The following is a 12,392-nucleotide window of genomic DNA, read 5'->3' as shown; positions in this document are numbered from 1 at the left end:
ACACATTTTAAGTGTGTTTTTATAACCTACCTTTTATTACATTTCCATTCCTCATATTTGGTTTCACCGAACTCAAAAATTTCTTACTGGGAGTTAGTGAATCAAATTGAAATGCGTTCGATTTGTGTAATCCACACTCAACAAGTTTTTCGGCGTTATGTTTTTCTTCTTTTCTCGACGAATTTCCCACCGCACTTTTTTTATCAACTAACAATGATGGCTGCATTTGGGGTAATATATTGTTTTTTGTACCCATTGGTAACCCATTTCTTTTTGTGGTGGAAATTTGCTAAAATTGAAATAGAATAATAATAAAATTCTCATGGTAAAAATTGTACTTACTTTTTTGTTATGATTCAAGCCATTAGAAAGATTAGTTGCATTTCTGTGTGGTGGAACTGGTGGACAATATTCACTAGGTTTGTGCTCATTACCAGTGGGACAAACCAACCTATATACAAATATAAATACATAAAGACAAAATTTAAATTAATAATATGAAGAGAAATAAACATAAAGACAACATAGATGTGATTAGGAAAAAATCGCCAGTTGAGCAGTCTGCTAATTTTTTTTGGAAAAATCTGGTTGGTTCAACAAAAGAAAAAAATCGAGTAGGTTCAGTGGTTAAAACTAGAAGTGCCCATATGTATTAGGTACTTTTAGTTAATGTGGTCTAAGTGAGCCTGTGGTCTAAGTGAGCCTGACAATAAATCGGGCTGCTACCTAACCTAAAATTGTATGTAAACGACTCAACTCATATTTCGAGCGTGAAAAAATCATTCCTAATCATTAAGTTGGCTTCCGAAAAGGGCACTCTACAATAGAGCAAATTCACAGAATAACTCATGCCATTGAAGACACTTTTGACAGAAGGGAGGTATGTTATGCAGTCTTTTTAGACATATCACAAGCATTTGACGGACACGGCATTTGAAGACACTTTTGAGAGAAGGGAGGTATGTTATGCAGTCTTTTTAGACATATCACAAGCATTTGACGGAGTAGTACACCCGTCATTAATACACAAATTGAAAAGCATTTTACCCAGCAACTACTGCCTTTTGCTGGAATCGTATTTAAAAGACCGATTTTATCGCGGAGTACCGCAAGGTAGCATATTGGGTCCTATGCTCTATATAATACATATGACCTTCAGCCTCAGGAAGATTGCATAATAAGCACTTTTGCTGACGACGCAGTGATAATGGCAACAACCAAACTGCAAACTACTATATTGATAACTGGATGGACAAATGGGGTCTAAAATTAAACAGTTCAAAATCTGTGCATGTCAACTTTACACAGAAATAGATAAAACCTAAACTAAAAAAAACTAATAAAAACTAAACTAATATATTAAAGATCAAGAAGTACCTAGAGCTGATTCAGCGAAATATCTTGGTATGACACTTGATGAAAAGCTGAAATTGAAGGAGCACATAAAGGGTAAGAAAAAGGCATTGGAAATAAAATGGTTACTTCGGAGAAAATCTAATTTGTCAATTCCAAATAAACTAATGGTGTACAAACAAGTATTGTCTACAACTATGGGGTTGCGCTAAAAATCAAATCATAGATATGATTCAACAATTTCAAAACAGAGTGTTGAGAGATATAGTGGACGCTCCGTGGTATATAAAGAACAACGATCTGCATAGGGATCTGAATATAAAAACAGTGAGAGCAGAAATCTATCATCAAGCAGAAGCGCATTAAATGAGACTGATAAGTCACAAAAAAAGTCAGAAATACCACATCTTTTACAACATATATCTAACAGAAGACTTCAGAGATATAAACCACATGATTTGAAATTTCGATTCAATCAACAAGCCACAATTTGATACTTTAACTCCGTAAATTTTTATATCAATATGAAAAAACTACTGGTTAGTCATTTTGAAAATAGACAAGTTGTAGTATTATAACTTAAACAATGTATTTTTAATGTTTAAGAATAAAAGAAAGAAAAAAAGAAAAAACCTAACCTATGTTATGTCCATAATTTTGTATCCGCAGCAACACATGACCATCTGTATATTAGTCGGGCTTCCTAACTTTTGCAAATGTTATTCAATATATAAGCCTAATATTTTGGTAGATTTCGGGAAGTAGTTAGTTTAGTGTTTTAGTTTAATTTTAATTAATTTTATTTGACTTTTTAGTTATACAATTCAAAAAACTAAATACTTCATTGCAATTTCAAATTAATTGTCAGATTCATATAATGATTAAGAACTGAATGTTGTTTAAGGTTATTTGGGACGCTGAATCCAAATCTGCACTTGGTTTTTTTCTATCAGCTCGACATCGAGATATATCGTTATGTTCAAAATTAAAGCACTTCCGCTACATATATTGGAATAACTTGAAATTCCAATGAATTAAATTAGAAAGAAAAATATGAAACTCCCAATCAATATTCTCTTTAAGCCGAGCTTACATTGTTTTTCAATTTCCAAGCAGTTTTAGAGATATCGTTCAAGTTAAAAAAAAAAAAAAAAAAAAAAAAAAAACATTAAATTAATTTTTTTTTTTATTCATAAAAAATAAAAATGGGACAAAAATCACAGTTTTGGTCTAGAAACAGTTAGTTAAATATATTTCGAATAAAATGAGCTTTATTTCATTACTTTTTCTTTATACTAAAATATTTTTTTGTAACTACTTTCTTTTTTGGAAGAATATGTGGGTTTGTATTGCTTCCATAATCGAATATTTATTCTTCAATATAACCCAAGTGTAATTGCAATAGCATAATTCGGCGTGTCGTCGGGAAATTGTAAAATTCTCAACGAGAAATACAGATATACCTTATCCCTATATCTAAGCTCCATACGTTTGTATCGATCTACAAAGCGCCAGGAACTTTTCTCAATGTAGGTTAGGTTCTCAATATAGTTCTTCCAAGTTATGTTTAGACAAGTTTTCGCCAAACCACTTCTATCAACACAGAAAAAAAGTGCCTGGTAAATTTAAGCAGATTTTTACAATAATTTATTACAAGAATTTTCCAGAATTTTAGTTCATTTTTCGTATCTTTAACGAAAATTAACTACTCGAAAGGAAATTTTACAAATTTTAAGTAGCAATCGTTTAGTTCATAGCCTACAAAATACGATGGAAATTTCCTTAAAAATTTTCTTAACTGGTAGTTAAAAATTATTTCGTCATACTATAAAACTACTTATGAAATGTAAAATACTTTCTAAATAATAAGTGTAATTTACTATAAAGAGTTTTTGTATGAGAAAATACTTTAAAAAAAATATTCATATAATCTCATGTGTAGAAAATTTTATTTATGCATAGGTACACCCTCACAAAAAATCGCCTCTGTAACATATACTCCCAAACATATTTTGCTTCAAGCATATACATTTTTGGGTATTGCCCAAACATTTATATGTTTGATCTCTTCCAATATATAATATGTTTGAAAGCATATTGGTCTAAACAATATATGTTTGGGTAGTCTAAGTTCCAAACATTTTGTATTTTTGCATCCAAATTCAATAATGTTGTCTTCCAAAAAACAATATGTTTTTATGTGAACATATAATATGTTTGGAAGCATTTTGCACCCAAAAATATTATATGCTTAAAAAAATCTCCCAAACAATATTGTGCTCAAAATTTTATTTATTTATTTATATATTTACAATCATAATGAATTATGAAAATAAACAGGTAATATAGGTGCTAACAACATAGGTTTTCGACCTGAATGCTCAAAATTTTGTTTCTGCCTAATTGTATATTCCCCAACATCTTTCTCACTTCCACGAGATTTTTTAGTTCTTAGCACCTTTTTGTGCAATACAAACATTGTAGAAGAAATTATTCAATTTTATGATTTTTTTATTTTAAATTTACCTTTTGCCGGACGGGGATTCGAACAGCGGACCACACAGTTTGTAAGGATCAAAGAAGTAGCTGATCAATTGCCCAAGGAAAAATAAAATGTTAATTTTGTAATAACAAGCAACAACCACGAACTTAATTCAATATCGCTCCCTGTTAAATAGCGCTCCAAGCTACTAAACACATATATGTTTATAGGCTATTTCTAAATTAATATATGTTTGCATCCAAGCATATTATATTTAAAAACATTTTATGTCCCAAACATAATATGTTCTAACATATTAACATATATGTCCCAAACATGTTATGCTAGTTTATGAACATTATATGCTTGCACTCAAAAATATTGTGTTTAAAAATGTGTGTTCCAAACATATAATGTTTATAGCCAAACATATGAAAAACAGTCTTTTTTATCCGTGTATGTATACAATATTTTTATAATATTAAATTGAGCCGACGGGCTTTTTGGGCAGCAAATCAATCAATTACTTCTTCAGTCGGCACATTTATTCGGCGATGAACCGACATTAATGCCAATCCATTGAGTCTACTCTCGCTAGTCGAATTTCTAAGATACGTCTTTAATCTCTTCATTGTTGAAAATGAAAGTTCGGATGAGTACGTAGTAACTGCAGGGATGGAAAATGCAGTACTATTGTACTTTTTGCAATACTTTTTCACCCCGGTCAGTACCGTAGTACCCCCGCGAATGATTTAGTACCTTTTGTGTAGACATTTTTGAGTCGATATCAGATTTATGGTACAATAGCTTTGACAAAATATTTTAATATTTTGAGAAAGTCTTTATCAACCTTATTTGCTAATAGCCTTTTACAAATATGGCAAAACAAACATGTTCATGTGGGAAGAAAATCTCGATTTTGTAAAAGACATAGTCAAAAACCGGATTTTATTGAACTTCAAGAATGTTTTAGTCGAAAAAAGAATGTGATTCTATATTATCGATTTTTTATTTCGGTAGAAAATGTTGTCAAAATTTTATTTCTATATAGAATTTTTGCAAAATTTTATTTTTATAGAAAATTTTGTCAAAAATTTATTTCAATTGAAAATTTTGTACAAATTTTATTTCTATAGGATTTTTTTTGCAAAATTTTATTTCTATAGAAAATTTTTGCAAAATTTTATTTATATAGAAAATTTTGTCAAAATTTTATTTTCTTTAAAATTTAGTCTCTTGACAATAATTTTCCAGTGAAATTTTTGTTGAAATTTAGTAAAAAGTACCTTTCCGCTCAAAAAATAATAAAAAAAATAATAAAAAAAATTTTTGTACTTTCTTAAAAATTGTATTTTCCATCCCTGAGTAACTGGCAAAGTGACCAAAATTTTTAAAAGAATATGCACGTTTGGAAATATCTCTTTATTGCACCCTCCAAGTGCTTCCATCGCTGAATTAGGCAGGTTCTTTTCGCAGGTTTTGCGCCATTTCATTTACACATGTGTGTTTGGCTGTTTCGTTATTGTTGCTATGGCCAAACAAAGCGAGTCATGTTCACAAAAAGAACAACAAACACAAATAAAAAGCAGAAAGACATTTTCCAAAAATGAAATTTGTGGTGCGAGAACAAAAACAATTTGTTTTTTTCGACCGTCGTTTGACGGGCTATTCAACTAGTATTCTATGATTTGTGCAAGTTTTATAGGTACCCAGTCAGAAATTTACGATGGTTATAAATATTGAGCGTTGTAACAGCGTTGGAAGCCAACGTTGAAACAACGCTTGCTAAACAAATTAATTGACGGTTTTTAAATAGTAAATTTTCCATATAATTTTCGTTGAAAATGCATGTTCCATCAATGTCCAATGGTTTTTAATGAGTAATGGATGTATTATTGTTGATATGAATTGATTTATAATAGAATAATGTTCCTTTATCATATAAAGTGAATATGTACATTAACAGTGAAACCACTAGGAACAACAATTTTGGTTAATTTTACAAATGAGGCAATTGTAGAAAGTTTTAACTAAACAAAACGCTGGCATCACGCCAAAACCCAAATATAAGTACTTATTTATCGACTAATTGAAGAAATTTTGTTAGACATAATTACTTTTTTTCCACATGTTAAGGTGAGTATTAACTTCGAGTTTAGCCGCTTAAATCGCTAAAGTGAAAACTAAATCAGTAAGAAAAATGCAACAAATATGCATAATTTAATGCCTTTTAAGATTTAGTTTTCACTTTAGTGAAAAAATGCGACCAAAGGTGAGTATTAAGTTCGAGTTTAGCCGCTAAAATCGCTAAAGTGAAAACTAAATCAGTAAGAAAAATGCATGATATTTGTTGCAAATTTTATTATAACTTGATGGGGAAAAGCCCAAAGCAAATTTTCACAAAGTTTGTATTCCTTAAAATGGATGATTAAAGAAAAGTAATCGTGAAAAAATTGCGTTTTTAGCGGCTAAAGGTGGGTATTAAGTTCGAGTTTAGCCGCTAAAATCGTAATTTTTCACGATTACTTTTCTTTAATAATCCATCTTAAGGAATACAAACTTTGTGAAAATTTGCTTTGGGATATTCCCCATCAAGTTATAATGAAATCTGCGACGAATATGTATAATTTTATGACATTTTTTACTCATTTAGTTTTCACTTTAGTGAAAATTAGCGGTTAAACTCGAACTAAATACTCACCTTTAGTGTCGGGAATTTTCTTTGTATAATTTAGGAATTTAAGTTGGTAACACTGAAAAAATGCAACTCTGTGTACAAGAAACAACAATTCATAAACAAACGTGAAACAGTTATAACGGCGATAACAAGCGTCACTTCGAAATAAGAAAATAAAATAAAGAATAAATATTGGTAAAATGTCTCAAAATCTTAACAAAAGGAAAATTAACACCCTTGATACAACTGAAGGTAAGAAAAATGTCGTGCAATAAAGAATTCATTTCTTTATATTTTCAATTTGTTTCTACAGACACTGATAAAAGGTTGGACTCCATTGGAACGATGCCTTTCGTAGGAAAGAATCAAGCAAAGCGACAAAAGCTAAAACACAGAAGAGGTACATTTTGAAATCCTTAATTGATATAATTGTTTTAATTCATTTTTCACTTTACAGATGCTATAGATGATAATTTGGATTTTTTTCGAGACGGAGGACCACAGTATGCCATCCCATTCCGTAAATAAGGATGACGAGAATAAGGAAATGTATTTCGCCTAATAGAGGCCATTATCAACAAATGTTTTTCTTTATCTGTCTATGTAGCTTCATTCAGGGATGAAGTTAGAAGAGAGTTAAGGGCTATTAAGGACGAAATTGGAGAGATAAAAAATGAGTTGAAGAATGAAATTTGCAGTGTACGGAGAAGTTTACTTTATAACTTCAAAAAAGGGAGGAGTCTATTATTTCCAACGTGAAAACCATATTAACATTTTTTTACCAGTTAGAAATGTCAATCTTAATCTTAATTATGTATTTTTCCTATTAATTGTTAAGTTTTCTGATGTTCCTTTGTAAAGTGTGAAACACTAATATAAATATAACAATAAAATATTCAACGTATTTTGTTTTGTTTCAATAGCGGTTTTAAGGTACTGTAAAATTATAATTCTAACCCTCCTAAAGCATTCTAGAAACAATTGGAAAGACGTATGAAATGTTGTTTTTCAGTGCTTTTTAATGGTTGTAAAAACCATCGATACACCGTATAACGATGTTATCATTTTGGGGTTGTCAAAGCGTCCCCCTCATCCCCCACTGAATACGGCCTTGGGTAGCGAGTGATGGGGATGTTGTGTGTATCTGAGCGTGGGTTTGTTTTTATTTTTGTTCTTTCAGTGGTTTGTGTGTGTGTGTTTATTATTCGCGAATGGTTTATTTGGCTGGATGAGGTGTTGTTTTCAATGAAGGCACATGTGTTTTTGTTGTTGTAGGAATGTTTGGTTTTGTTTGGCATGTTTAAGTTGTATAGTTGGCGTTGGCGTGGGCTGTTTCATCTTTTTAGCAAGTATGTAACAAGGGAATATAAAGGTATGGAATATTTTGTTTTTTTTTTGAAACATATATTGGTGTTTGTTTATTAAAACTTTTAAATGACAGTTATTAATATCTTAGCGATGAGATGTAAGATGGCGAAGTGATTATCGCCCTGCCAGCATTTCAAAGTTCCATTTCAACCTCATCGTTACCACAGACTCGTAAATGTCACTTCAACCATCATGAAAAGGTACATCAAAAAGTACATGCAAGTAATTTGCCATCCCTACTGTTAAAAAAGCCATTTTTTTTTTTGTGAAACGCAAAGCGCAACCAGCTTGTTATATTTTAATTAAATAAAAACGAAAATAAAGTTCTGAAAACATAGATTATACGCTTAAAATTGTGAAAGGTATATAGGTGAACAATTTGGTGATTTTCCAAATGGAATAAAGTGATTGTTTTTCAGATATTTTACAGACACGCTGCCTCCATGGAATAAAAACACTGGTTGATAGACGCAGCAACATGTAACTCGCTACTTGTAACTCAACATCATCATTAATGCCAAAAATTATGTTAAATGTAATGTGATAGTGGTATAAATGTTATATTTTTAAGAATTTGTAAATGTTTAATCAAATTAATAAATATCTAAACAAACGTGTTTTACTCGACCACAATGATTCTTTTACAACTATCTTAAAATGCACTTTTTCTGATTGTTTGGAGGGTCCCTTATTGGCGTCGTTCTAAATTGATCTATAAAGGCACCTAATAATTGCACTCATGCGAAACATTTTTGTAGTAACTTGGCGTGGTACAACTTCTCAATAGTGACGGCGCTTTTCCGACGAGTTTTTGATGTCGTATATGATTGTTTTCGACGTAGTGGGGATTCTCAAAAGAGTCCCCAAATTCAAAAAATGTTGGCAGGGCGGTAGCTTAGAAAAAAGTTGTTAAGAATGCTCAATATTTAGGACAAAATGCTGAAAAAATTGAAATTGCTTTATCTTATTTAATTTTTATTATTCAATGTAAAAAATAAATATTCAATTTCAGACTAACTCCAGATGAATTTGGAAAATTGTTTGTTACACCTCAGCGTATAGTTTAATATAATTGGTAAGTATTCTTTTTAAAATGTGGTTTTCTTTTAAAAAGGATATTTTTTTATTTATATCATTATTTGCTAATTATTATTATTATTATTTTTTTAACCAGTTTAATGTTTTTCTTTGTTGTAAAAAAAATATTTAATTTCAGAGCAACTCCAAGATGGATTCGGGCATATTTCTATATTTCTCCCCAGCGTATAATTTAATAAACTTTGGCTTTCTTTTAACAAGAAGAATATGTCCTTCACATCGATAACAACATAGTTTTATGAGTTAATGTATTAGTTAATTCATCATTTCTCTAATTGTTTCAGGTACAAACTTTATGAGGTACGTTTATCTAAGAATTGAATTGAATTCCTTAATAAAAAGCCCCCAAATATGGTAAGTTACAAGCTAATTTAAAGAGCTAAAAAATTATATTTTATTAGATGTTAAATTTGAACAATTTTCGTTACTCCTTCCATTTTTTTCAGCAAGATATGTGAAAAATATACTTACGATGAATAAACAACTAAGGAAAAGTCAAAATGTCAAAAAATCGAGTTAAAATAAACTACTTTCTTGTTCCACGTGGTCATAATTTTTATTCACAAAAACATTGTATTAAGAACTTTCATCATAAATTTTTATAATAAAGTACTTTTGCTTAAAGAAAGTTTAATTTTAATGTATGAAAATTTTCATAATAGTAAAACGGTTTGTTGTTCCTTTAATTATTTAATTTCTCTGTACTGTGGAATGGTTGACTTAAAAATAGTTTAGTCGTCGAAATTTTAAAGAGACTGTTAACCAAATTTTATTATCGGATTTCCCAAAAAATAAGCAAGTAAACCAAAATAATACTGACTTTTTAACTTGGTAGGGGTATATAAATCTTATCGTGTTGTAAATATGAACTAAAATACAATGTTATAGATGAACTAAAATTTAAGAGAATTATAAACTAGACAAGTAGAAAAAACTTAAGGGCTAAATCATGGTCAATATTACTACAGTTTAGTTCATTTTGCAATGGAAAAGGGATCACTGCTTTTTCAGTGAAATACTATTGATAGATAGCAGGCATTCTTGCTTTACTCCCGAAAACGTTGGAAAATACGAATTCAACTTCATTTCATTTTAATTAGATAGTTCTATCAAGTGTGAACAATTGCTGCAAAATTATACACACAGAAAAAAAAAGTGTCTTGTAAATTTAAGGACCATTTTAACTTCCACATAGTTCAACAAATTTACTGTAATTTAGTTCATTTTTCGTAACCACAACGAAAATTAACTTAGCTAAAGGAAAACTTATAAAAATTCAGTAAATGTTTTTTAGTTCACTAACTACGAAATGGGAAGGATTTTTCCTTAAATAAATTTCCAACACAGTAGTTAATGCATCGTTGATTCTATTATAAAAATACATGGGCAATATAAAAATCTTACTACGAAATGTGGACAATTTACTAAGAAAAAATTTTGTAGTAAAAATTAACTTAACCACATTATCGATTCGTATGATGGGTACCTACAGATTATTTCCCTTTTTATTATAAGTTGGAGTGTTTTTCCTCACATTGAAAATTTTAGATAAAGTAGAATAAAAAGTAGTTAATATAATCCTTGACGGGTGTATATAATTTTTTAGAGATTCCTCATAGATTTGGTATATATTTTACCTTAACTTATAGATAGAATTCCAACTAATCAATAAATGTGCTACTGCAAAATGTGAATGCATCATGTGAGGGAGTTTTTAGAGACATTTTGTTTATATCTCGTATGATTGTTTGTGTTTGTTATTGCGTCATTTATGCTGTTGTTGGTTGTTTTGATTCTAGAGACAATGGAATGTTCCTTGTGTGTTGTTGGTATCTTTTGTGGTGAGAGTTGTTTTCTTGCAATAACGCGATCAGAAAGTGATCGTGTGTGTGTGGCAGGTATGTATCCTTTATGACTATTTGTGTCTTTGAGTTTTATTGCTGCATTCAGTTCTGTTGATACATTTATAAAGTGCACACGTGCTTTTAATTTTGCAAAATTGCACGTGCGGTATTGGTGGTTATTAATGAAAATACATTTATTTCGAAACATTTTAGAAACTAAGAAGTGAATGATGTGATATTAGAGAAATCAAAAACGCTTTTTTATTAAAAACAAATAACAGATTAAGGAACTGTATATTTCTGTTAATAGTTTAAAATTAGTGCGGATTTTTAATTGATTTACATAAAAAATATACCACATGAGTGGTAATAGGATGATCTATATTTATTTTACATCTGGACCACAGGTTGGAGATGCAACCATTTATTTTGAATCAATATTTTTTATGTTACAGCAATTCCTACAGGTGAGTACTAAGTTCGAGTTTAGCCGCTAAAATTAAAAATAAATCACTAAGAAAAGTATAAAATTATACGTCTTCGATACAAATTTAAATTTAACTTGATGGAGAATAGCCCAAGCCAAGTTTTTTTTATAAAGATTATTTTTTTTATAATGGATTTCTTTAATAATTCATTATCATGAAAATTGCGATTTTAGCCTCTAAACTCGAACTTAAAATCCACCTTAAATACTAAATGCTATACTGACAAGTGGAAATGATGTCTAATTTTATAATATTTTTTTATTTCAAATATATTCTGAGACGTCCCATTAGTCCATGGATATGATTCCAATAATGTACCTACTGGATGGATTTTCAATGTGGTAAGTTTTTCTATAAACGGTATTTTGTCCATTTGTAATAAAACCAAAATTTCAATGTATTAAAAATAATTATTTTCACGTGCAGGTAGACGGGTCTTGTAATGGTAATTTTTTTGAATATTCTTACTGTTTAATGCTAACTAAGCTGATATCCTTATTGGCTCTAGTAAATACTCTTGAAAACCGTAAGTTAATCAATATGAACGGTAGAATTTGATAGTATTTTCTTATATTTTGTATAACTTTGCAATTTCAGATGCTTATAAGACAAATCCGCCCAACAAAAGTTAGCCAAATTCGATGAAATTGGACAACAATTCAATGAATATAGCAACTTATGCCACATATATCTTTCATATGGATAGAAAACATGGACATTTAAATTAATTAGTTTAGTCCTAATAATATAGAATATTACTCTTTTGAAGAAGCAATTACTAACTACCGACAAGTAACTGCATCCAACGTACGAATAAAAATATTTCCTTTATTGTATATCATAGTTTTGTGTAATATTATAATAATTTTTTGAAATAAAATACTGGTGGTTATAGAAAATTTACTTGTTTTGTACGAAAAATTTCTTAGTTGTATACAGGCTTGTTGTACCTTTAATTCCTCAATTTCTCTACTTTTTTGAAAATTATACTGACAAACAGTTTATTTCAAACCAATTTCTTATTACAGGTTTCCCAAAAAATTATTCATTTTTCCGTATAGCAGGAATATTTTGAATGAGTG

General features: G+C 29.7%; 1 protein-coding gene and 1 long non-coding RNA gene across 12 annotated transcripts in view; one reads left to right on the top strand and one right to left on the bottom strand.

The window, feature by feature from the left end:
- The window catches only part of dtn (transmembrane protein 132C dtn), a 604,515-nt gene that overhangs the window by 161,951 nt on the left and 430,172 nt on the right, over positions 1-12,392 (bottom strand). For all 11 annotated transcript variants that reach the window (XR_012720541.1, XR_012720542.1, XM_075300564.1 and 8 more), the window contains 2 exons: positions 343-451; positions 31-289 (listed from right to left, as the gene is read on the bottom strand). Coding sequence is in view for 9 of the 11 variants with exons in the window: in XM_075300564.1 (XP_075156679.1) it covers positions 31-289; positions 343-451 (368 nt within the window). In the remaining 2 variants the exon portion in view is untranslated. The remainder of the gene's footprint in view (positions 1-30; positions 290-342; positions 452-12,392) is intronic.
- LOC142229971 (uncharacterized) lies at positions 8,007-8,513 on the top strand. The gene is made up of 2 exons (XR_012720544.1): positions 8,007-8,242; positions 8,300-8,513. It is a non-coding gene; the product is annotated as an uncharacterized LOC142229971 (long non-coding RNA).

Source organism: Haematobia irritans, chromosome 3 (genome assembly GCF_050003625.1).
Source record: "Haematobia irritans isolate KBUSLIRL chromosome 3, ASM5000362v1, whole genome shotgun sequence".
Taxonomy (NCBI): Eukaryota; Metazoa; Arthropoda; class Insecta; order Diptera; family Muscidae; genus Haematobia; species Haematobia irritans.
This window is presented reverse-complemented; position numbering and strand designations above follow the sequence as displayed.